At 42.6% G+C, this 24,023-nt stretch overlaps 1 protein-coding gene across 1 annotated transcript in view; it reads left to right on the forward strand.

Moving 5' to 3' along the window:
- The window catches only part of CLNK (cytokine dependent hematopoietic cell linker), a 209,011-nt gene that overhangs the window by 120,407 nt on the left and 64,581 nt on the right, over window positions 1–24,023 (forward strand). The window contains exons 6-8 of the mRNA XM_086407495.1: window positions 2,226–2,367; window positions 4,569–4,666; window positions 13,680–13,725. Of these exons, the coding sequence (XP_086263621.1) occupies window positions 2,226–2,367; window positions 4,569–4,666; window positions 13,680–13,725 (286 nt within the window). The remainder of the gene's footprint in view (window positions 1–2,225; window positions 2,368–4,568; window positions 4,667–13,679; window positions 13,726–24,023) is intronic.

The following is a 24,023-nucleotide window of genomic DNA, read 5'->3' on the forward strand; positions in this document are numbered from 1 at the left end:
TCTAATGCAGGAGATGTGGATTCGATTCCTGGGTTGGGAACATCCCCTGGCAAAGGGAATGGCTACCCACCCACTCCAGTGTTCTTGCCTGGAGAATTCCATGGACAGAGGAGCCTGGTGGGCTACAGTCCATGGGGTCTCATGGAGTCAGACATGACTTAATGATTAAACAGCAAATTTTGAATATATCATTCCTCTCTCCCCTGACCTGTAGAGGTTCTCTTAGATATCTGCTGATAGCCTAATGGGAGTACATTTGTAGGTGACTACCTTTTTTCCCTGACCGCTTTTAAAACCTTTATCATTGACCTTCGACAGTTTTGATATAATGTATCTTGCAGAAGATCTTTTTGCGTTATGATAATTAGGTGTCCTATGAGTTTCATTAACTTGTATATCCAATTCCTTCCTCAGGTTTGGAAAGTTCTCAGCTATTACATTTTTAAACAAACGCTCCCTTCTCCCTCTCTTCCCTTTCTGGCATATCCACTATTCTCATGTTGCTTCTTTCTAATGGAATCAGATAGTTCTTATAGAATTTTTTCATTGCTTTAAAATCTTAGTTGCTTCTCCTCTTCTACCTGAGAATCATTTTTAGATTTCTTTCTTTGAGCTCACTGATTCTCTCTTCCATATGGTCTGCTCTGTTTCCAATGCTTTCTAATACATTCTTCAGCTCATGTATTGAGTTCTCAAGCTCCAGAATTTCTTTTTGGTTCTTTTTTAGATTTTTAGTCTCTTTGGTAAGTATTGCTTCTGTTCACTGGTTTTACTCCTGAGCTCATTGAATTGCTTTCTGAGTTTTCTTATAACTCTGAGTTTCTTCATGACAGCTCTTTTGAATTCTCCATCAATTAGATCATAGTCTGCTGTGACTTTAAGTTTGGTTTCTGGATAATTGTTATGTTCAAGATGTGAGACTGTGTTACCATGGTTTTTCATGGTGCTTGGTGAGCTGTTCCTCTACTAGTGCCTTTGAAGTAGTAAACACCCCTCTTGTTTATGTAAAGCTTTGTTTACTTTGACTCTGAAAGATCCACACATTGGTAATTACAGACCTTTCTTCTGATTTTCAGTACACACCGCTAAAGCACAAGTTTTTGTTTTTGTTTTTTCTTACCTCAGCTCTATTTGAGAATTGGCACTTTCCACCCTCCACTGCTTCTACCAGAGTGGTCACTGGTGCCCTTGTCATTTCTGCTTACGCCTCTTGGGTCACCGGGGGTGCCTTTCTAATGCCAGTGTCTGCCATTGACATCTTCATGTCCAGAGTTGCTTGGCACATTGAAACTGCTGCCATAGCAAGGGATGGGGAGCCAGGTAATACTGCCATGGGCAGGAGGTGACAGAGTCACAGGTACACCTGGAGATTGCTGCCCAGTCCCCTGTGCTCATGGGCACGAATGTAGCCATGACCTAGAGTCATGTGCACAACCCCCACTGGTGGTACCAGGATTTCTGGGGTTCAGGATCAGGGGCACTACTTCTATTCTTCCCCCAGTTCTACCCACTCTATATATTCCAATCTACCCTTCTTCAGATGAACAAACATGTGGGTATCTCTGGAGTCCCAGTGTCTTGGGCAGAGGAACCTTTGTTGAGTTTAGTTCAGTTCAGTCATGTCTGACTCTTTGAGACCCCATGGACTGCAGCACGCAGGCTTCCCTGTCCATCACCAACTCCAAGACCTTGCTCAAACTCATGTCCATAGAGTCGGTGATGCCATCCAACCATCTCATCCTCTGTCATCCCCTTCTCCTCCTGCCCTCCATCTTTCCCAGCATCAGGATCTTGAAGGAGTCAGTTCCTCACATCAGGTAGCCAAAGTATTGGAGTTTCAGCTTCAGCATCAGTCCTTCAATGAATATTCAGGATTGATTTCCTTTAGGATTGACTGGTTTGATCTCCTTGCAGTCCAAGGGACTCTCATGAGTCTTCTCCAACACCAAAGTTCAAAAGCATCAATTCTTTGTTGAGTTATGGATGTCTTAATTGTTGTAGATTGAAGGGGAGAGACAAAGGGAGTGTCTCACACCACCATGATGGTTTCTAAGGATATCGTTACAATTCTGCCACCATGAGAGGTTAACTCCCCTGGACTCCAGACTCTTAAATCTTTAACTCACAGCAAGGGGATCTCTATTACTCCCCTGGCCAGCACTGTAGCCTATAATCTTTGTCATTGTTGTACCTCCCGTTGACTTACTGAAATGTCCCCTCCTTAGGAAAGGAATTCCATGGCAGTCCTGGATGGAGCAAAAGGCCACACAGGTGATGACTATGAAGACCCTGAGCTTCACGTGGGAGAAGACTGGCAATCAGTGAAAATTTTACCAGCCAGGCCTATTAAGGAATCTGAATATGCAGGTAATGTTTAGGGCCTGAAATCTGAAAATCGCATGCACATGCTGCGATATTGTAGAGTGACTAAAGATACAGGTTCTGAATTAGCAACTCTAGGTTAAAATCCTGCTTCCACAGCTTATTAGCTGTGTGTCCTGGAGCAAGCACCTGAAAACCATTTTCTATATTTGAAGATAGGGTTCAAGATATCTGAAGATAGAGCTTACTCCACGTACCCCAGGTAGTTACATGAAAGATGCATGTTGAGTTCTCAGAGGAGGACTCGGTGCAGAGTCAGAGCTCTATGACTATTTATTATTATCATGATGGCTTCCCTGGTGGCTCAGATGATAAAGAATCCACCTGCAATGTGGGAGACCTAGGTCCGATCCCTGGGTTGGGAAGGTCCCCTGGAGGATGGCATGGCAACCCACTCCACTCTTCTTGCCTAGAGAATCCCCATGATGATATCTTGAGTCTGAGAGACAACTGATGAATATGGCAGAAGATCGACAAGCAGAGATGCGGGCAACATCCCTGTTAAGACAGCGTTGCAGAGAAGAGAGCAGAACAAAAGGGGAGACTTAATATGGCTGATTTGTCTTGCTCATAGCCAGCATATAAGTAGCACAAAAACATGGCAGCAAAGCCAGGCTTTGAAGAGAAAGAAAACCTTAATATACACCATCTTTTCTTCTTTGTAACTGGGGCACCTTACACAGCTTAAACAAGGTCTCTGAACCTTAAATAAAGCAAAGTGTTGTGAGGGAAAAGAGGAAGTATTTGTGATTTGAGAGCCTGACCTACTGAAATGAATCTACAGAAGTCCCTTTGAGGACAATCACCTTGTAAATAATAATGATATTCCTTTGTTCATCCACTCAATATGCATTAATTAATATCTATTGTATGCCAGTTAGCATTGATCAAGAGATAAAAAGGTAAGTATGATAGAATAAGTTTGGTATATAATGTATATAAGTATGTTAATTATATAGCTGCTGTTGTTGTTCAGTCACTCAGTCATGTCTCACTCTTTGCAATCCCATGAACTATAGCCTGCCAGGCTCCTCTGTCCATGGAATTATCCAGGCAAGAATACTGGAGTGGGTTGCCATTTCCTTCTCCAGGGGATCTTCCTGGACCAGGGATCTAACCCATGTCTCCTGCATTGGCAGGTGGATTCTTTACCACAAATCCACCAAGAAAGCACAAGTATATAGAAATATATGTTAAGTATAAAATACGTATGTTAAGTATGTAATGTGGGCTTCCCTGGTAGCTCAGCTGGTAAAGAATCCACCTGCAAAGCAGGAGACCCTGGTACTATTACTGGGTTGGGAAGATCCCCCGGCAAAGGGATAGGCTATTCAATCCAGTATTCATGGGCTTCCCTGGTGGCTCAGATAGTAAAGAATCTGCCTGCAAAGTGAGAGACTTGGGTTCAGTCCCTGGGTTGGGAAGATCCCCTGGAGGAGGGCATAGCAACCCACTTCACTATTCTTGCCTGGAGAACCCCAGTGGACAGAGAAGCCTGGCAGGCTACAGTTCATGGGGTCACAAAGAGTCAGACATGACTGAGTGACTAAGCACACACAAGTGTGTAACATAGAAAAGAGATCCAGGGTGGTGTGCCAGGTGGGTGGGGTCTAGGAAGATTTCTGAAGGGCATGACACAGTCCAAGCCTTGAAGGATGAGTAGAATTTCCCAGGTGGATAAGAGAATGAAGAAGGTTCAGGTCCAGACTTTGGCATTTATGTATATGGACCAAGAGAAGTGATCTCTCCTCTTTGAGCCTCAGCCTCTTCATCTGTTAAGTGGAAGTAGAATTACAAGCTCATGCCTATATTGTGTGGAGAAGGCAATGGCAACCCACTCCAGTACTCTTGCCTGGGGAATCCCATGGGTGGAGGAGCTACAGTCCTTGGGGTCACAAAGAGTCGGACACGACTGAGCAACTTCACTTTCACTTTTCACTTTTATGCACTGGAGAAGGAAATGGCAACCCACTCCAGTGTTCTTGCCTGGAGAATCCCAGGGACAGGAGCCTGGTGGGCTGCCGTCCATGGGGTCACACAGAGTCAGACATGACTGCCGTGACTTAGCAGCAGCAGCAGCCTATATCATGATGGTTCATTAAGTTTGTAGATGTGCAAATATGTTGTTCATTACAGTGTGCAGAGTCATGTAAAGTATGACTTTAAATTTTTTTCTTTTTTCACAGATACACGCTATTTCAAGGGTATGATGGACACACCCCTGTCCTTAGATTCCAAGACCTCTCTCCCGACAGACAGGCTAACCTGGATGAAGCTGGAAGAAGTAAGTAAAAGCTTGACTGCATGAACCAAACACATGGAGGGCACTGCCTAGTATCCAAGAGCTTTACCGTCTCTCATTTCCAAGGCATCTTGTTGGAATGCCTTGGTGGTGAGCAGGTCAAGCTCAGTGAGGTGCAGGGTGATTCAGCTGGAGGGATCGTGGTCCTTAGAATAGATAACTAGAAGGAAAGAGAACTAACATTTGTGGAAGATTTTCTGTGAGCCAGACATCAGGCTAAGGACTTTCACCTGCGTCTCACTTAATACTCATCCTGTTCTCTAGGAGCAGAATTTAAACTCAAATCTCTTTGATAACAACATATCATTTTGTCCAGATTTAGGCCCAATGATTCCAACTGCTAATGGTATGGTAATAAGTCCAGTCAGTCCTCCATATCTGTCAGTTCCCCATCTGTAGATTCAATCGAGGATTAAAAAAAAAAAATTCCATTAAATTCCAAGAAGCAAAACTTGAATTTACCACATGCCAGCAACTATTTACATAGCACTGACATTGTATTAGGTATTACAAGTAATCTGGAGATAATTCAACCAACCAAGTATTTTGTAGTTCCTTAGTATGTACTTGATGAAAAAATCTGAGTATAAGTGGACCCACACAGTTCAAACCCATGCCGTTGAGGCTTTCACTGTATACAGAAGGATATGCATATGTTATTTACAAATACTCTGCAATTTCATATGAAGGACTTGAGCATCCACAGATTTGGGTATTCCAGGGGCACGCTGGAAGTAATCCCTGGCAGATATGAAGAGACAACTGTAGGTCAACCTCTCTGAACCTCTTTCTTTGTAAACCCAGTAGCCAAACAGGAGTAACAACCTCTGCCATGCTTACTTCAAAAAGCTGTTGAAAATATCTTGTAAATGTAAGTGCTCTAAACACATATAGTATTTTGTTTTTAATAACATTGCACAAAATACATATTAATCATCCCTGAGGTTGCAAGGCTATCAGTCATAACATTTGGGTAAATTTCATGTCAATGTTTTCTGTGCTAATGTATTTCATGCAACGAAGTCTTTGTTGTATAGTATATACTGGTTTTCCTTCCTTTGCACATTGTTTCAGTCATACAACTATGTCCCATGTCATAAAACAAGCATCAATAAGCATAGTCTTTACAGATACTTCACTCCTCATATAAGATTTTTAATTATTTTATTTAACCATTGAGTGAAAATATTTTAAAGGCTTTCGGTACATACTGTGAAGTTGGTCCCTGAAAAATCATTTCAATTTACTGTCCCCGCCCCCCAGCCCCCTGCAGAAGCCCTGTATTAGAATTTCCACCTCATAGAATTCTCTCCAAAACTGTGCATTATTTTTTTAATTATAATTTTTAAAAAAGAGAAAGAGATTTTGCTGTTCCTTCTTTAAAATTTGTTTCACATTTATTAGTGACTGTGAACACACTTAAATATTTATAACACATTCATCCTTGTGCATTATCTATGCAAATGGTTTACTCGTTTAACTAGAGGGTTTCTTTTAAATATTGACAAGAAAAGGAAACTACAATTTTTACCAAGCCATTCACACAGAACACAGCCAATAGAGATTGGGAGAGCAAGATAAGGGATGAAATATTGAACACTTCCTCTTTACACAGATACTAAGCTAAACATTTTAATCATTCACTCAACAAATTCATTTAAGAAACATATGTTGGGTGCCTGCCATGGACCAGACACAATTATCCACTCTAGTATTCGGCAGTAAACCACCAAGGCCCTGCTCTCATGAAACTGACATGTAGTGGGTGGAGACCTATGATATGTAAATGGATAAAGAATAGATACAAAGACAATGTATCAAGTGATGAGCTTTGAAAATAGAATGAAAGCAAGGCAGTCAGGAAAGGTCTTTCTGAGGAAAGATGGGAATAAATGAATGAATGAATGACATTTAATCCTTAAAATAACCTTGCAAGATGAATGTTATAAGTCTCATTTTAATGGCTCCAACTTTTTGAGCTCTGCTTCTTTGGGCCAGTTACTTACCTTCTCTGAGCCTTTACAGTCTAAACTATACAATCTCATAGCTTTCATGATAATCCATACAGAGCACAGTGCCAGGCACAGAGCTGTCAGCTACCAGATGACACCTCCATGAGCACAGGGCCGATTTTAGCCCCAGCATCTAGCACAGTGGCTTTATGTCAAAGGTTCTCAGTACATACTGCTCACATGGATGGAAGAGCTTCCAGGCGGCACTAGTGGTAAAGAACCTGCCTACCAGTGAGGAGACACAAGATACTCAGGTTCAATCCCTTGGTCTGGAAAATCCCCTGGAGGAGGACATGGCAACCCACTCCAGTCTTCTTGCCTGGAGAATCCCGTGGACAGAGGAGCCTGGTGGACTACAGTCCATGGGGGTCACACAGAGTTGGACATGATTGAAATGACTCAGCACAGCACACAGCATGTGAATGGAAATGGACAAACAAACTCAGTGCTTTGAACTGAAATTGGAAATATGACTAGCTTGAAATATGAAGGCTTCCTTGGTAGCACAGCTGGTAAAAAGAATCCACCTGCAATGGAGGAGACCCAGGTTCGATCCCTGGGTCAGGAAGATCCCCAGAGAAGGAAATGGTAACCCACTCCAATATTCTTGCCTGGGAAGTCCCATGGAAAGCAGAGCCTGGCAGGCTCTAGTCCATGCGGTCGCAAAGAGTCAGACACAACTTAGCAACTAAATCACCTCCACAGCTTGAAATATTAATAGGAAAAGAAACGCAGTCTTCTTTCCCCTGTTTGATTTCTTTTTTTTTAATGGGATATAGTTGTTTTAAAACATTGTGTTAGTTTCTGCTATACAGCTAAGTGAATCAGCTCTATGTACACATATATCCCTCCCCTCCCCACTCCAATCCCACCAATCTAAATGTTACCACAGAGCACCAAACTGGGACTCTCTTGCACTGTTGGTGGGAATGTAAATCCATACAGCCACTATGCAGAACACTAAGGATTTTTCTTGAAAAACTAAAAATAGAACTACCATATGACCCAGAAATTCCACTACGGGGCTTATATCCTGTTGTAGCTGTTCAGCAGCTCAGTCGTGTCTGACTCTTTGAGACCCCTTGGACGGCAGCACACCAGGCTCCCCTGTCCTTCACCACCTCCTCGAGCTTGCTCAAACTCACATCCATTGAGTCGGTGATGTCGTATCCTGGAAAAAAAAAACATAATTCAAAAAGACCCAGCTTGGTCTCTGTCCACATGGACACTTTCTCTAGTCTGTCCTGCAGAGCTGTCATATTTAGTCAATTCAGTCGCTCAGCCATGTCCGACTCTGCGACCCCATGACCGCAGCCTGCCAGCCCTCCCTGTCCATCACCAACTCCTGGAGTTCACCCAAACTCACGTCCGTCGAGTCGGTGATGCCATCCAGCCATCTCATTCTCTGTCGTCCCCTTCTCCTCCTGCCCCCAATCCCTGCCAGCATCAAGGTCTTTTCCAATGAGTCAACTCTTCGCATAAGGTGGCCAAAGTATTGGAGTTTCAGCTTCAACATCAGTCCTTCCAATGAACACCCAAGACTGATCTCCTTTAGGATGGTCTGGTTGGATTTCCTTGCAGTCCAAGAGACTCTCAAGAGTCTTCTCCAACACCACAGTTCAAAAGCATCAATTCTTCAGCGCTCACCTTTCTTTCTAGTCTAACTCTCACATCCATACATGTGAATACTTGCAATTATCTCTGAGATGAACAACTGGGGCAGGCCCCAACAGAGCACTGTTAGACAGGGAAGAGGGCATTTCAGGAGCTTCATCTCTAAAGCACGAAACATATTGAGGGAACAATAGGAATTTCAGAGTCACTGGGCCAGAGGCTAAAGTCACAAATTCTTGTCTGGTTACAAAAAGTAGAAAATTCTGACCTAAAAAGTTAAGCTTTTCTTTCCCTAAAAACCACTGATAATTCCTCTTTGCACAGAAGTAAACTTTCATGAGAAGAATGCTTTCTTAAAAGATGATAATTCTCATTTGATTTTTCTTAAACGACTATGCCAGAATTTAAGTCTCCATTCTTATTACTTTATATCCTTTCATATTATCTTTGTAGTTTTTTGTTACAAATTTCTTCTTTTAGCTAGGTCACTTTACAAGAGGAACTAAAATTTCAATATATTAAAGCAAGTGAAATCTTGTGAGAAATAGGAGGTGGGAGATGAGCACAATTTTGGCCAGGAGGCAAGTTGTCTTATAAATTAATTCAATAAGGACTTGGCCTCAATTCAAATAAAAAAGGGAGTTTTGCTTTTATAACCAATGTTTGAAAAATAGTTTTTATGGTAAGCAGACTTTTTTTATTATTATAACTTCATTCTCAGGAGTTAATTCCAATTAGTCTTGCACATTTACATGGTGATTAAACTATCTGTGAATTGGATCTTCAACAGTGCTTACAGGAACCGGTTCTTATGTTGATTCCTTAGACTGATTGCATGCGTGCATGCTATGTCGCTTCAGTTGTGTCTAATTCTTGGCAACCCTGTGGACTGTAGCCCACCAGGCTCCTCTGTCCATGGAATTCTCTAGTTATGAATACTGGAGTGGGTTGCCATGCCCGTCTCTGATTCTTCCTGACTCAGGGATCAGACCTGAGTCTATAATTATGTCTCCTGCATTGGCACACAGGTTCTTTGCCACTAACACTGTCTGGGAAGCCCCGTTAGACTGGTTACAACTATCTTAAAGCACTAAACCATTGCCCATCTTTTCATTTATTGAGCACTTGCTGTGTACAAAGCACTATGCTCAACAATGGGGATTTTAAAAAAAAAAGGGAGCCAGTGTCCACAGTCTAATGGAGGAGGCAGTGGCCCAAATTGGCAGTTTTGAAATAATAATACAAGGTGTTAAGACTGAGGTGACACAAGATACAAAGAGCAGGGAGCTGCATCACTCAGACCAAGCAGAGGCTTTTGAGAAGCCTTCTGCAGGAAGCGATGCAAAGCGGTCTTCTACACCAGTAACACATTGCATTGTTATCGGTGGTTCTCTCCTGGGAACGGTTTGCCCCCTAGTGGATATTTACGACGACTGGCGACATTTTTGGTTGTTAAGACTTGGGGAACGCTGCTGACATCTAGTGGGCAGAGGGCAGGGATGCCGCTAAGTACCCTGTAAACGCACAGGGCAGCCTCCCACAGCAAATTGCCCTGCCCCAACTCTCAATGGTGCCGAGGTTGAAAAACTTCTGTTATAATGAAACCTGTGTTATAATATGCTGTAAACTCAGAACTGCATCCATATGATTCCACCTTTTGCATCTAACCTCTTATTCTTCTTCATCCCTGCATAATCTAGCATTGTTACAGGTATGTAGTAGACGTTAGAAAAGCTGTATTTGATAGAAAATGAGAATAGCCCTGGAGAGGGGCATAAAATACTTCTAGGCCTGGGATCCTATGCCAATACCGTCAAAGTGTAGGTCCCTCTGGAGAAGATGCAGCCAAAAAACTCTCTCGTGCAAAAGAGCCAAATGGATCCAAATGTCCAAAGACACAAAATGGAACATGGCCAGCTACAGCTAGGGATTATCATCCTAAGTGAAGTAAGTCAGAAAGAGAAAGAAAAACACCATATGATATCACTTGTATGTGGAATCTAAAACAGGACTCAAATGAACCTATCTACAAAACAGAAATAGACTCACGGACGCAGAGATCAGACTTGTGGTTGCCAAGGAGGGTGGGGAGAGAGGGGGATGGACTGGGAGTTTGGGGTTGGTAGATGCAAGCTATTACATTTAGAATGGATCAACAACAAGGTCCTAATGTACAGCACAGGGAAATATATTCAACATCCTGTTATAAGGACTTCCCTAGTGGCTCAGATGGTAAAGCATGTGCCTACAATGCGGGAGACCCGGGTTCAATCCCTGAGTCAGGAAGATCTCCTGGAGAAGGAAATGGCAACCCACTCCAGTACTCTTGCCTGGAAAATCCCATGGATGGAGAAGCCTGGTAGGCTGCAGTCCATGGGGTCACAAAGAGCCAGACACGACTGAGCGACTTCACTTTCTTTCCTGTTATAAACCATAATGGAAAAGAATATTAAAACAGAATGCATATAGGTGTATAACTGAGTCTTTGCCATACAGCAGAGATTGGCACAACATTGTAAATTACCTATTGTTGTTGTTGTTCAGTCACTCAGTCGTGTCCAACTCTTTGTGACCCCATGGACTGCAGCACACCAGGTTTCCCGATCCTTCACCATTTTTTGCCCAATCCATGTCCGTTGAATTGGTGATGCCATCCAACCATCTCATCCTCTGTCACCCCCTTCTCCTCCTGCCCTCAATCTTTCCCAGCATCAGGGTTTTTTCCAGTGAGTCGGCACTTTGCATCAGTTGGCCAAAGTATTGGAGCTTCAGCTTCAGCATCAGTCCTTCCAATGAGTATTCAGGGTTGATATCCTTTAGGATTGATACTTCATTTAAAAATTAATTTTTAAAAATAGAATTTGGCCAGCAAAGGGGAGAAGAGCAGGCACTAAGGAAGCCTGATCCCTAACACCCTAATCATGCGGGGCCAGGCAAGACAGAGACCTGGAGACTCTCCCCTGCTCCAGGCTAGCAATAGGAGGTGGGAAGAGCATTGGGAGAGACCCTCTCTCTTGGGCAGGTGCACAGGGAAGATTGAAAGCTGAGGATGCAACAAGAACTTGACAAAAACCCTCCAGCACACCAGCTTCAGTGGGGTCTCCCTGGAGGAACCAAAGCTGAGGGTGTGATGAAGGAAGCCACAGCAATAACAAAACCAAAACCATACCTGATGCTTTACTATATTGACCAGCAGAAGAGCCACATCATGTGTAGGCAGAATTATGTGGTCCAGTGTCCCACAGAGGAAAAGAGGCGGACTTTGACCATCAAGACCTAACAGGCAACAGGGGGTTCAATGACCCTCCCTCCCCTTCACCTTGACCACCTCAACTTGGCAGCAATAAAGTATACTGCAAAAACTCTATATTAGTCAGGGTTCTCTAGAAGTACAAGCAGTAGGTAGGTAGATAATAGATAGATAGAGATAGATACTAATAGATAGATGTGTGTATACTCAATCATGTCAGACTCTTTGTGACTTTCTGGACTGTATCCCACAAGGATTCTCTGTCCATGGGATTTCCCAGGCAAGAATGCTAGAACAGGTTGCTATTTCCTTCCCCAGGGTATATCGCTTCCCACCCAGGGAGCGAGCCCCCATCTCCTGTGTCTCCTGCATTGCAAGTGGGTTCTTTACCACTGAGACACCTGGAAAGCCCCCAGTAGATTGATAAAATAGATACACAGATGGATAGAAAGATAGGATAGAAAGCTCGAGACACATAGGCATATAGATGTATACATATAAATAAATTAGTGATTATGGAGGCTCAAGTCCCACAATCTGCCATCTGAAAGCTGAAGACCAGGAATGCCGGTGGCCTCTAACTTCCAGCTCAAGTCCAAAGGCACGGGCACCAAGAGAAGCAGTGATGTAAACCTCAGTCATCAAGGGCAGGAGAAGAGCAACGACCCGAGTCAACAGTCAGGCAGAGAGAGCAAACTCTCTTTTCCCCTCCCTTTTTATTTTATTCATGCCCTCCCTGGACTGAAAGATGCCCACTGGCTTTGCAGAAGGCAATCAGCCTTACTCAGTCCGCTGATCCAAATTATAATCTCATCCAGAATCACTTCCACAGACACACCCAGAAATAAGGTTTCACCAAACATCTGGATACCCTGTGACCCTGTCAATTTGACACATAAAAATAAACATCACAGACCCCAATACTGACCTAGGCGTAAAGGCTTTCCAAGGCATTGGGCATCATTAGTATGTCTCCCTCACCTTCTTCAAGATTCCCTGTAGCTCAAATGGTAAAGAATGTGCCTGCAGTGCAGGAGACCTGGGTTCAATCCCTTGTTCGGGAAGATCCTCTAGAGAAGAGAATGGCAACCCACTCCAGTATTCTTGCCTGGAGAACCCCATGGACAGAGGAGCCTGGCAGGCTACAGTCTGTGGGGTCACAAAGAGTCAGACAAGATTGAGCTACTAACACACAGCACCTCCTTCACCCTCACATCTAAAGATTATTCAGCAAGCCCTTAATATTCAACTCTGCCTTTAGCTTTTTTAAGTGGTGATTTCTCTTTTTATTATGTGGGCCATTTTTTTTTAAGTCTTTATTGCGTTTGTTACGGTATTGCTTCTGTGTTATGGCCATGAGGCATGTGAGATCTGAGCTCCTCTACCAGGGATCAAACCCACACCCCCTGCATTGGAAGACAAAGTCTTGACCACTGGACCACGAGGGAAGTCCTACCAATGCCTTTAATACAATTAACAATGACAGCTAACCATTCTTCAGCTTGACTGGTGTTATTTCCTGTTCTAGGCACATAGCCTATCTCATGTAGTTCTGCCATCCTTGTGAAGTGTCAGTTCTTCTATTACCCTCATTTCACAGCTGAGGAAACTGAGGTTTAGAAAGTTAAATGACTGGCCACCTTCTCATAGCCAGCACATGATGAAGGTGAAATCCCAACAAGGGCATTTACACAAGGCTACACTTTGATCTGCCTGCTCAGTCCCTTTCATGGACTTGATCATGTATATTGATCTTCACAATAACTCAATGACATGAATTGACATGAACAAAATTTTCCCTATTAAAAAAGATGGAAAAAATATCTAAGGCTCATAATATGGTAAATGCCTTTCCAAAGTTTCACAGCAATAAGAGGCAGGATTGATTCTCAAACCAAATATTTTTTTATGCCGAATTACCACCTGAGGCCCCTACGCTCGTCACTGGCATGGTGGTATTTACACACGTTGAATAGTTGCCAACAATACACACAGGGTGATCTGTTAGAATGATGAGTCCTGGACTCATAACCTAAGGGATCTAACCATACCAAGTGGCAGGTTATGAAATGGAATAGTCGCAATTTAAGAGATAATTGTAATGCATTGTCTTCTACAGGTGGAAAAACCCATTTCCAAGGATATCAGAAAACAACATGTTAAAGGTAAAGTCAAATCACAAAGTTTGAAATATATCTGTATATTTTTAGATTTTTCTGAACAAGGTTATCTATTAAATTAACCTTCATCTAATAAGGTTTTCTAATTTTGGAAAGACTCTCTCACATCTTATGCCTTTTTATCACCTTACCTTATTAATGAGGAAGTTGACTATGAAAAGTCATATTCCATGTTGTACAATCTGGAAAGAAATTGTTTTGAAACATATATTTCTTGCCTCAAATACATAGCTAAGTTACTCCTCTAAGCATATCCTTGTAAAATTGAAAGATAGACATCTAATTTTAAAATGTTTGATTAATTAATATGAAAACAGATTTTAAAGCTTTAGGCAAAGCAACTCAATTTGGAGATGAAGAAACAGGTAAGAAACTGAAAAGAAACAATCAATTTCAGTACTGCTAGAAGCACAAATGGAGGATAGCTACAGTAATTTAATTGAATCCTATACATTATAGCTTCTCTCCTCACTTTCCCCAATGTCCCCTTCTTTTTACAATGTCCACTTGGAAAAGATGACAGCCCCATGATTTACATTTCCCAGTAACTTAAACGTATCAAATTCATCTTTTATGTGTCTTATGCTATATTCTGTAACATATAACTAACATCAAATTTTCTTTAATGGGAAAGTGTAATTATTAGAGTCCTAAGAGGGAAGAGATGGCACGTCCAAGTTAGGATAATTTAAAGAGGTTTATTTGTAAAGAAACTGTTTACTAAGGTATGTGAGGTGTTGGGGAAGAGTGTGGGATGATGCAGGCACTGGGGCCAGCAGCAGTGACATTATTACCACTCCTAAACCCAGAGATGAGGGGACAGCCACAGGAAACAAGAAGGCGCTCACCACCTTGAGAGGAGCAGCGGTCGTTTTTGAGGGACATCACCAGCCCATGTGGCTGGTGGCTCAGACGGTAAAGTGTCAGGAGATCCAGGTTTGATCCCTGGGTCAGGAAGATCTCCTGGAGAAGGAAATGGCAACCCACTCCAGTACTCTTGCCTGGAAAATCCCATGGACAGAGGAGCCTGGGAAGCTACAGTCCATGGGGCCGCAAAGAGTCAGACATGACTGAGCGACTTCACTTTCCTTACTTTCCTCCCAGGGTGGGAATGAATGGAATAGACGCCCCAACCTCCCTCTCCAAGCTCCCTCTCGTCTCCTGCTGGGACTTCCCAATGGCCAAACCCAACCAGAAACCACAGGGCCAGTTTGCCTGTGCTGGTTGGTCCCCGAGGATTGAGCGTAGGTGGAACAGAATGGACCAGATGAGCAATGGACCTGGAGGCACAAGAGACGATGCCCACAAAGGGAAGCGAGGCGGAAGGAGCAAGGAGAGCGGCTGGCGCCCTGGCTGTGCCACGCCCTGGCTGTGTGACCTTAAGTGAGGCACCTAACCTTTCAAAGCCTTTACTTTCCTCCTCTTGAAATGTGAGGTCGCCAGGGCTTTTATGACTCTTCAGTCGAACTGCATAAGCAGAAGCAGGGGACAAGGGCTGTTCCCTGCCCTATCTCTCCTCTCCATCTTCCATAGCCTGACTGATCCCTGTCTATCTGCCCTCTAGACCCCTTTAAACCGTCCCAAATAGGGAAGCTTTCCTATTCCTCTTGAGTCCAAGAACATGGAAATGCCTTTGATGTACAGAGCACTTGATTTAGAGCGTTCCTTCAGTAACTGATGTATTAGTATTGCTAGCCCTTAGAAGACATGAATTATATAGCAGTTTTTTCCTGCCTGACAGAGAAAGGGCCCAGAGCGCAGAGCACAGAGGGACCTCAAAGCAGATCATAATCATTTGATATATACAGAGGTTCTAAGTCATAATAGAACCTTCATAGCCATTTATGGAGAAATGAGTCCTGGAAAGTGAAAGTGAAAGTCGTTCAGTCATGTCCGACTCTTTGCAACCCCATGGACTATGCAGTTCATGGAATTCTCCAAGCCAGAATACTGGAGTGGGTAGCCTTTTCCTTCTCCAGGGGATCTTCCCAACCCAGGGATCGAACCCAGGTCTCCTGCATTGCAGGCAGATTCTTTACCAGCTGAGCCACAGGGGAAGCCCTGAGTCCTGGGGAGAAAGGTAAGAAATGGGTTTCACAATTCTTCTCTTTTTTTAATAGTTCACTGTAGACATGAAGCTTCATTTCTTTGATGGCAGAATCTTCTTTGACCACCATTCTACATATATTAATACGTCTGTGTGACAATCCAGATGGTTCTAATACCAATTCCAATGCCCATAGGGGTTAGTTCTCCCACCCACACATCATCAAGCAATTCTCTGGACACCAGGTGGGTGTCCTACAATTCAATCAAGTTCTGGCACTGTCCACCCAGAGACAGCATCCGATGAACAAGTTAAGGGTTCGGTCCTACCAGACCGCACCTCACCACCACTGCAGATGCTGTCATGAGCCCAGATTGTCACCTGCACGTCTATAGACTGAAGGTTCCATCCACCCCTGCCTTGGGTTCAACTACTTTGTTAGAGTGGCTCACATAACTCAAAGAAACATCTTACTTACTAAATTGCCAATGTATCAATAAAAGGATGTAACCCAGGAACAGTCAAGTGGAAGAGACACAGAACGGAGGTATTGGGAAAAGTCAGGGAGCTTCCATGTGTTGAAGCTCTGTGTGTTCACCAACCTGGAAGCTTCAAACTCTTGGGAGTTTGTGGAGGCTTCATTACGAAGGCACGGTTGATTACATCATTGGCCGTTGGTGACTGAACTCAATCTCAAGCCACTCCCTGCTTCCTAGAAGTAGGGGTAGGTTTAGATTTGGGGGACTGTAAGTTTCAACCCTCCAATCACATGGTCAGCTCCACTGGCCACCAGCCCCCATCCTTAGGTAGGATCTACAAGTAATCTCCTTAACATAACAAAAGACGCTTAGATAGCTCTCATCACTTAGGAAATTCCAAAGGATTTAGGAGCTCTGTGCCAGACACAGAGATGAAGACCAAATATACATTTCTCATTATAAATCACAAATCACAACTATTCATTCATCTATTTATTTATACTTCACCTTAGCTCACAACTGTTGGAGTAGTTAACAAAAACTTGCATGGTATAGCAGAAAAAGTTTTAAATCATAGGAAATATAGAGACAGACAAAGGTAAATATGAAATTCGGGATCCTAAGGCACAAGTCATTGCATTCTATTAAAATTAAGCTACTAGTTTGCCTCAATCTTCCCAGTAGTCTATGCAAAAAAGGGAGAGCCTGCTTTTTCATGTGAAAAAGCATCAATTGCCCCAAGTAAGAAAAGAGTAAAGCAATTCCTCAAGGAGTACAACAAGAACACATCTTTCAGAGTTAAGTTTGTCCTGCCAGTTTTATAGGGGATGATGACTGGTATCCGGGTACCATGGCTGAAAAATATAGCTGTTTTTGTAAAACTAGTGCATGCATGCTAAGTCACTTCAGTCATATTTGACTCTTTACGACCCCATGGGCTGTAGCCCACCAGGCTCCTCTGTCCATGGGATTCTCCAGGCAAGAATATTGGAGTGAGTTGCCATGCCCTCCTCCAGGGGATCTTCCCAACCCGGGGGTTGAATCCATGCCTCTTACATCTCCTGCACTGGAAGGCGGGCTCTGTACAACTAGGACCACCTGGGAAGCCCCTTTTCAAAAGTAGACCCCAGTGTAAACTGCAGAGGGGACCTCAGTGAAAACAAAGCTCACAGAAGTTCAGCTTGTAAGTTGCATGGAAATCTTCTTTAATGAGAGTAATTTTCTTTGTGTCTTCTCTTCCTACACTTCTATAATTGATGGTTTTGTATTACTATCCAGAGCTCTAAGGGACTGTACTGAGAAAGAAGCTGGAAGGGAGAAAAGTAATATGAATATCCTCATTTTTTGGATCAGGCATCTTTCTGGAAAATGCTTGAATGATTTATGTGTTTATTACAAAATTCTGTATGTTTGATGCAAACACATTCTCAGATAATTTATTCATTCTCACAAAATGTCATCGAGAAAAACATATTGGGTGGTTCAGTCATGGCAGAGTTTTATGGTGATATTTTTCATCAAGTTGAGCAGTTATAGATTTATGTTAATGTACATTTCATATTATTTTTCTTGAAATCATATTCTGACATTATCTGGAAACTGTCAGATTTCAAGAACTTATCTTCCCTGAAGCTTGGCTTCTTTTATTCACTCCTAAAAATGGATAAAAGTTTATTTGGGGGCAAAGTATTCATACAGTGTAAGTTGGTTGTGAAAGTGTTAGTTGCTTAGTCATGTTTGACCCTTCGCGACCCCATGGACTGCACCCCACCAAGCTCCTCTGCCCCTGGATTTTTCCAGCCACAAATACTGGAGTGGTAACCATTCCCTTCTCAGGGAGTTGTGATGAACCATTAATTAGCATTAGCTATAGAGGCAGAAGAAACTCTCTCTTTTTAAATGAGGATAGCTGTAATATTGAAAAGTGGTGTGGTTTAGCTTCTCTCTCTTTTTTTCTTTTTTTAAATTGGAGGATAATTGCTTTACAATGTTGTGTTGGTTTCTGCTGCACAACAACACGGATCAACTCTAAGTGGCTTAGCTTCTTAACGCTAAGCAGAAAGGAGGCTAAAATGAGTTTCTTTGCCTTCCATGTGAACCAAGCACAAACTCTAAACCAATTTCCTTAGAGGTGAAAAGCATGTCATATATAAGAATGAATTTATAACAAAATACGATAAACTATCCATGAAAAGAAAGAGGGAATTACACACAGGTGGCTGAACCTGTATATCCAGAAACATGAGCTTGGTTAAAGTACAATAGAATTCCATATAATGCCATCAAAAGACCTTTCTACCAGTTTGCTTTTTGTCAAATTTAGATGCCAAAGAGTTTTGAGTTAATCCGAATCTACCCCCTCATCTTATGCCAAGAGGCTTGGCAAGAGAAGGGGCTCACATAAGGTCACAGAGCAAGCAGTCCCATCCTAGACCAGAGCCCAGTCTTTTGTGAATATGGCAATGTTTCCAGGGTTTTACTATATTTGCTAGTATCTAAAATTTTTTCTGCAAACTCCCTAAATGATTTCTCACTCACCAAACTCCAGTATTCTTGCCTGGAGAATCCCATGGAGCCTGGAGGAGCCTGAAAGGCTACAGTCCACAGGGATGAGCAGGGTTGGACACAGCTGAAGTAACTCAGTACAGCACTTAGCACAAATTTGGCAAGGTTTTCAGAGAAGAAAATGGCAACCCACTCCAGTATTCTTGCCTGGAGAATCCTGTGGACAGGGGAGCCTGGTGGGTTGCTGTCCGTAGTGTCGCACAGAGTCGGACACGACTGAAGCGACTTAGCAGCAGCAGCAGCAGCATACAAGGTTTTAGCACAAAAGACAGGAATTGATGGATGATACTGTCCTCTAGGGGCAGAACACGGTGACACAAAACATCACAAAAAGGATGGAATTTGCCTTCCTATAGATTATATCCTTAACAAAAAACACAAGCTTTAGCCCACAGACCTAGAAACCTTAAATAAATTTAAGATTATCCTCCTACCACCATTTTAGATTTAAGTTTATTTCAGACACAAACAGGGGCTCAAAAGTGATAGAAATCATATTCCTGTTCAGGCTCAAAGCAAAAAAAAAAAAAGGAAGGAAGGAAGAAAAAAAAAGTGATAGACACATTGATACAAGATCAGTTCAAAGCTAATGTTATACATGTAATGTTATAGATGTTGAACTACAGGACAATACTTTGTCTCACCGTCACACAGAGAAAAAGAAAAGTGTTAGATAACCGCTCATGTAACAAACACACATTTCAATAGAGAGCAGTAAAGAAGCCACAAATAGAAGAGTTAAAAACAAGGCAGTTACAACACCATGTGATAACTACCAGGGTAGAAGTGCACTTTATTCAAAATCACTTTGTGCCAGGGTACAGAAGACCTTAGACCACAAGGACCCACCTGGTCAGGTCTCCACTGTGGGAACTCGATACAATCCTTAATTGTGCCACAACAGGAGAACTGTGAGTCCTAGGGCTGATTCCCAAAGCAGGGCACATAGAGCTGAGGTGGGAGACAGTGACCTCAGGGAAGGTTAAATATTAAGCCAAAATGTGGTTGCCTGCAGGTTGGATCTGGGGACAAGGACTCCTGGGTTCAAATGCCAGTTTTACAACTTCACAAATATCTACAAAGAACTTAAGCTCTCGAAGTTTCCTCTCTGAAAGGGAGGAAATGCTCCTAAATCATCAGATCCCTGTCTCTCGTAAGGTACTAACTGACACAAATCCTCTAGCACAGGTGTTGACACGTGATGGACCCTTGACCAAGGGACACTGGACCGAACTAATGACTTCCACAAGTCTTTCCTCCCTCACTTATTCTTGCCCTTCTCCCTGCCCTGGAATATCTCTCTGGCTCTCTGTGTAGGCTGAAACCATGCTTGATCTAGTTTGGTGCTGAGCAAACACAGTAAATCTGTTACTGATGAATATAAAAATAAATTCCTTAACCTTAAAGATCAAACTTTTCTGCACATTGTTTTCCCTGCAGCAAACATATAGCACCATGCCGAGCACATAGTAGATGCGTGGTAAACCCTACGGTAACTCTAAAAATTAGCCCATGTTAATAAAAGTGTATCAGATAAGCATTGTCGGGGGTCACAGGACCACCAAGAGATCAGCCTGTGACGCTTAGCCACGAGTTCCCAGTAGGTGGGGGCCTGCAAGGGGCAAGCCAAGAAACCCAACTGCTTCTGGAACCATCTCTGCTTGTGATGTGAACTTGTTAGTGCAAGCTCATGTGCCCAACGCACATGAGGCCACACAAACCGAAATGGTGGCGTTTGGAGCGGAGGAAGGTTTATTGCAGGGCCATGAAAGGAGCTGGGTGGCTCACGATCTAAAAAACCCTGAGCGCCCCGAAGGGTTTTGGCAAAGCATTTTCAAAAGCCAGGTGAGGGAGGACATCATCAGTCCTGAGGAAGCCTGCGGTTGTGCTCATGGTCATCAAGTAGTTAACATCTTCTCTTTGGCGGGGGTTTTAGCATCGGTAAAACAACTCAAGAAACATGCATCAAATACTGCTCTCCAGGGCCTTCAGAGAGGAGCTAAAGCAGAGGATATGGTGGAAAGTCCCATAAGGTCCTGCTCAGTTATAAATCTAGGCAAATGATTTTCCTGGGGTTCCCTGCCTACCCACCTTGCCTCCACTCCCTGAGACACTGAGTTCAGCCAAAAAGATGTCTCCTGGGATTGTTTAGAAAGAGACTTCTATCCCACACCTGTTACTAAGCCCCAAGGTGCAGCTGTTGACATAGATGTTCCTAAGAAATTGCACTTTCCAACATTACTTGAGGAGCTGTTAAAGTCAGCAGGTCCCTCCCACATCCCAGGCTTTGCCTAACTTAATCCCTCTCCACTCAACCCCAAGAGTGGTTTCAGCAATTTACTGCTGAAATTAATTTCTGAAAGTTTCCACAGACTTTCTCAAAAAACTCAAAAAGGTTTCTCAGAATAGGCCTTATGAAATATACACTAGCCACTTGGATCATTTCTTCTTTAGATGCTTCTATAATTAATCATCAGGGCATGAAATTCCAGTGGTTCACTTTCATATATTAATATTATAAAACTCTTCGACATCATAAATACCGCAAAGAGGCCAGGTTTTGTCCAATTTTTTCCAGAGTCTATGTTTTAATTACGTAATATTACACCGATGTTTTGTTTCCAAAAGTGTTGATTATCATAACCGTATTTCATAAACAAAGAGTATTGCATATATTTAACACAAACTGACTAGGAGCTAATTGAAAACAAGTGTATTTTATTTACTCCTAACCATCCAAGGAACTACACTTCATGATCTGTGCTTTATGGACATGAAGACAAGCCCAGAACGTTTAAATAATTTGCCCAAGATTACTCAGTCAGTGATGGGGGGGACGGGTGAGATTAGAACCCAACTTGTGTGATTTCAAAGATCTCATCTGCGTCATCGTCCCTTCCATCAAGAAACAAATTCTCGAATGTCTATCTTCTTGTCCAACCATTTAAATCACAGATGAGAATACCAAACAATAGAGCAAACCTTAATTTGTAGCTTCCATCAGTTTCTATGGTGCAAATACTTCCGCTATGGCAGATTTCAGGACCACTGAGCAGGAAGATGGGAAGACATGCCATATTTTACTGGTTTCCACCATAGACACGATAGAGGTAAAGAACTTCAACAGCATAGACAGATGTGGTAGAATAATCAGGAAGTCATGAGTTTCGAGCATATGCTACCTTTTTCATAACTTCAGTGTATATTTACACAATTATTTTTTTAATAATGGCTATGTTTAACACCTGAATTGCAGAATCCTGAAAATTTAACAACCAGATCTTATAAACAGGCACCAGGCACACCACCCCTGCCCCAAAACGGACAAACAAGTCTCACAATACTTTCTTCTTCTCCCGGTTGTTGTTCAGTCGCTCAGTCAGGTCTGACTCTTTGCAACCCCATGGACTGTTGCACGCCAGGCTTCCCTGTCCTTCACCAGGCTTCCCTGTCCTTCACCATCCCCAAAAGCTTGCTCAAACTCATGTCTATCGAGTCAATGATGCCGTCCAACCATCTCATCCTCTATTGTTCCCTTCTCCTGCCTTCAATCTTTCCCAGCATCAGGGTCTTTTCCAATGAGTCAGCTTTTCACATCAGGTGGCCAAAGTATTGGAGCTTCAGTTTCAGCAACAGTCCTTCCAGTGAATATACTGGTTTGATCTCCTTGCAGTTCAAGGGACTCTCAAGAGTCTTCTTCAGCACCAAGTTCGAAGCTATCAGTTCTTCAGCACTCAGCCTTTTTTGTCCAGCTCTCACATCCGTACATAACTACTGGAAAAATCATAGCTTTGACTATATGGACCTTTGTAGGCAAAGTAATGTCTTCTCCCAGAGGCTTTAATTTAACTTCACAGACAACTTCATGATTCCACTCTAATAAATTATGGTGATAATCACACCAGGTCCAGTAGATTCTACCTCCATGCTGTGTTCAGCTCACTACATGGTCTCCCGAGAAGCAACACATTTTGCAGCAGAAGTGAGTTTTATCTTGTCGCAAACTCAGGAGGAAAATGACAGTCGAGCAGATGTTGCTAATTACACATGTAGCCACCAGATGGCGAGCACGCCAGCCTCCTCCTACAGAAAACTGCTTGATTGAATTTCAAGATGGGAAAAGACCCCAAAGAACACCTGTTTGGGTCTTCTGATGCAACAGGGAACTGTTCGTAGCACTTGAGTTATTTGTGTACCTCATCAGGAAAGTAGATTGCCGTTTTCTCTGTAATTTTCCATTATGAAATAATTTCCTAACAGTGGGTATGCAATAAAAGTCATTACTTGAAATGCATTAACTCATTTATTCCACATGTGAGTTCCCATGAAGTATGAGTAACCAAGTTTCACTTTTCCAGAATAAAAATTGCAACTGTTTCTCAATCCATTTATGTCATAAGTATTTTTTGAGCACCTGCTATGACCCTACCAATAGTAAGTAGCACAATCAAAATGCAAACTCAAGAAGTCCAGCTCCAAATCTCATCCTCTTCCAGTGTATACTTGAGTTGTTATTACTTCTTAAACAAGTCCTATGCCCCCCCTAAAAAAGATGCCTGCATTTTACCTGAATTATTATCAAAGCTATATGACATTCTGATGAGTTATTTCACCTTTTTGATATCGTTTTCTCATTTGTGGAGTCCCTGAAGTTCATTTATACCTATTAATTTGTAACATTTCAGATATCTAAGCAACAAATAAGAGAAACCCATGGCATAAATTATTGCTATTAAACATATTTGATATAGCTGAAGCCCTCAGGATTTCCACTGTTGCATATGATATCATACACACCATTTTTATTCTTTTTTATTTTTTGAATTTTGTAAATGTCTTTATTGAGATACAGTTCAGGTACTATAAAATTCACTAATTTAAAGTACACAGTTCAGGGATTTCCCTGGTGGTCCAGGGGCTAACACTCCACGCTCTCCATGCAGAGTCCAGGGTCAATTCCTGGTCAGGAACTGAACTCAAATATCCACATATCACAACAAAGACTGAAGATCCCGCATGCCACAGCTAAGACCTGGCACAGCCAAATAAATATAAGAAATATTTTTTTTTAAAGAGAGAGAGAGGCTGACTCTTTAAAAGCAGATGGCCTTCACTGGTGGTCCAATGGTTAAAGTTCTGAGCTTCCGCTCCAGGGGGCATGGGTTCGATCCCTGGTGGGGGAACTAAGAACT

The sequence above is a fragment of the Bos grunniens genome, chromosome 6 (assembly GCF_055505025.1).
Source record: "Bos grunniens cultivar Pamir isolate PY7600 chromosome 6, Bosgru_T2T1.0, whole genome shotgun sequence".
NCBI lineage: Eukaryota > Metazoa > Chordata > Mammalia > Artiodactyla > Bovidae > Bos > Bos grunniens.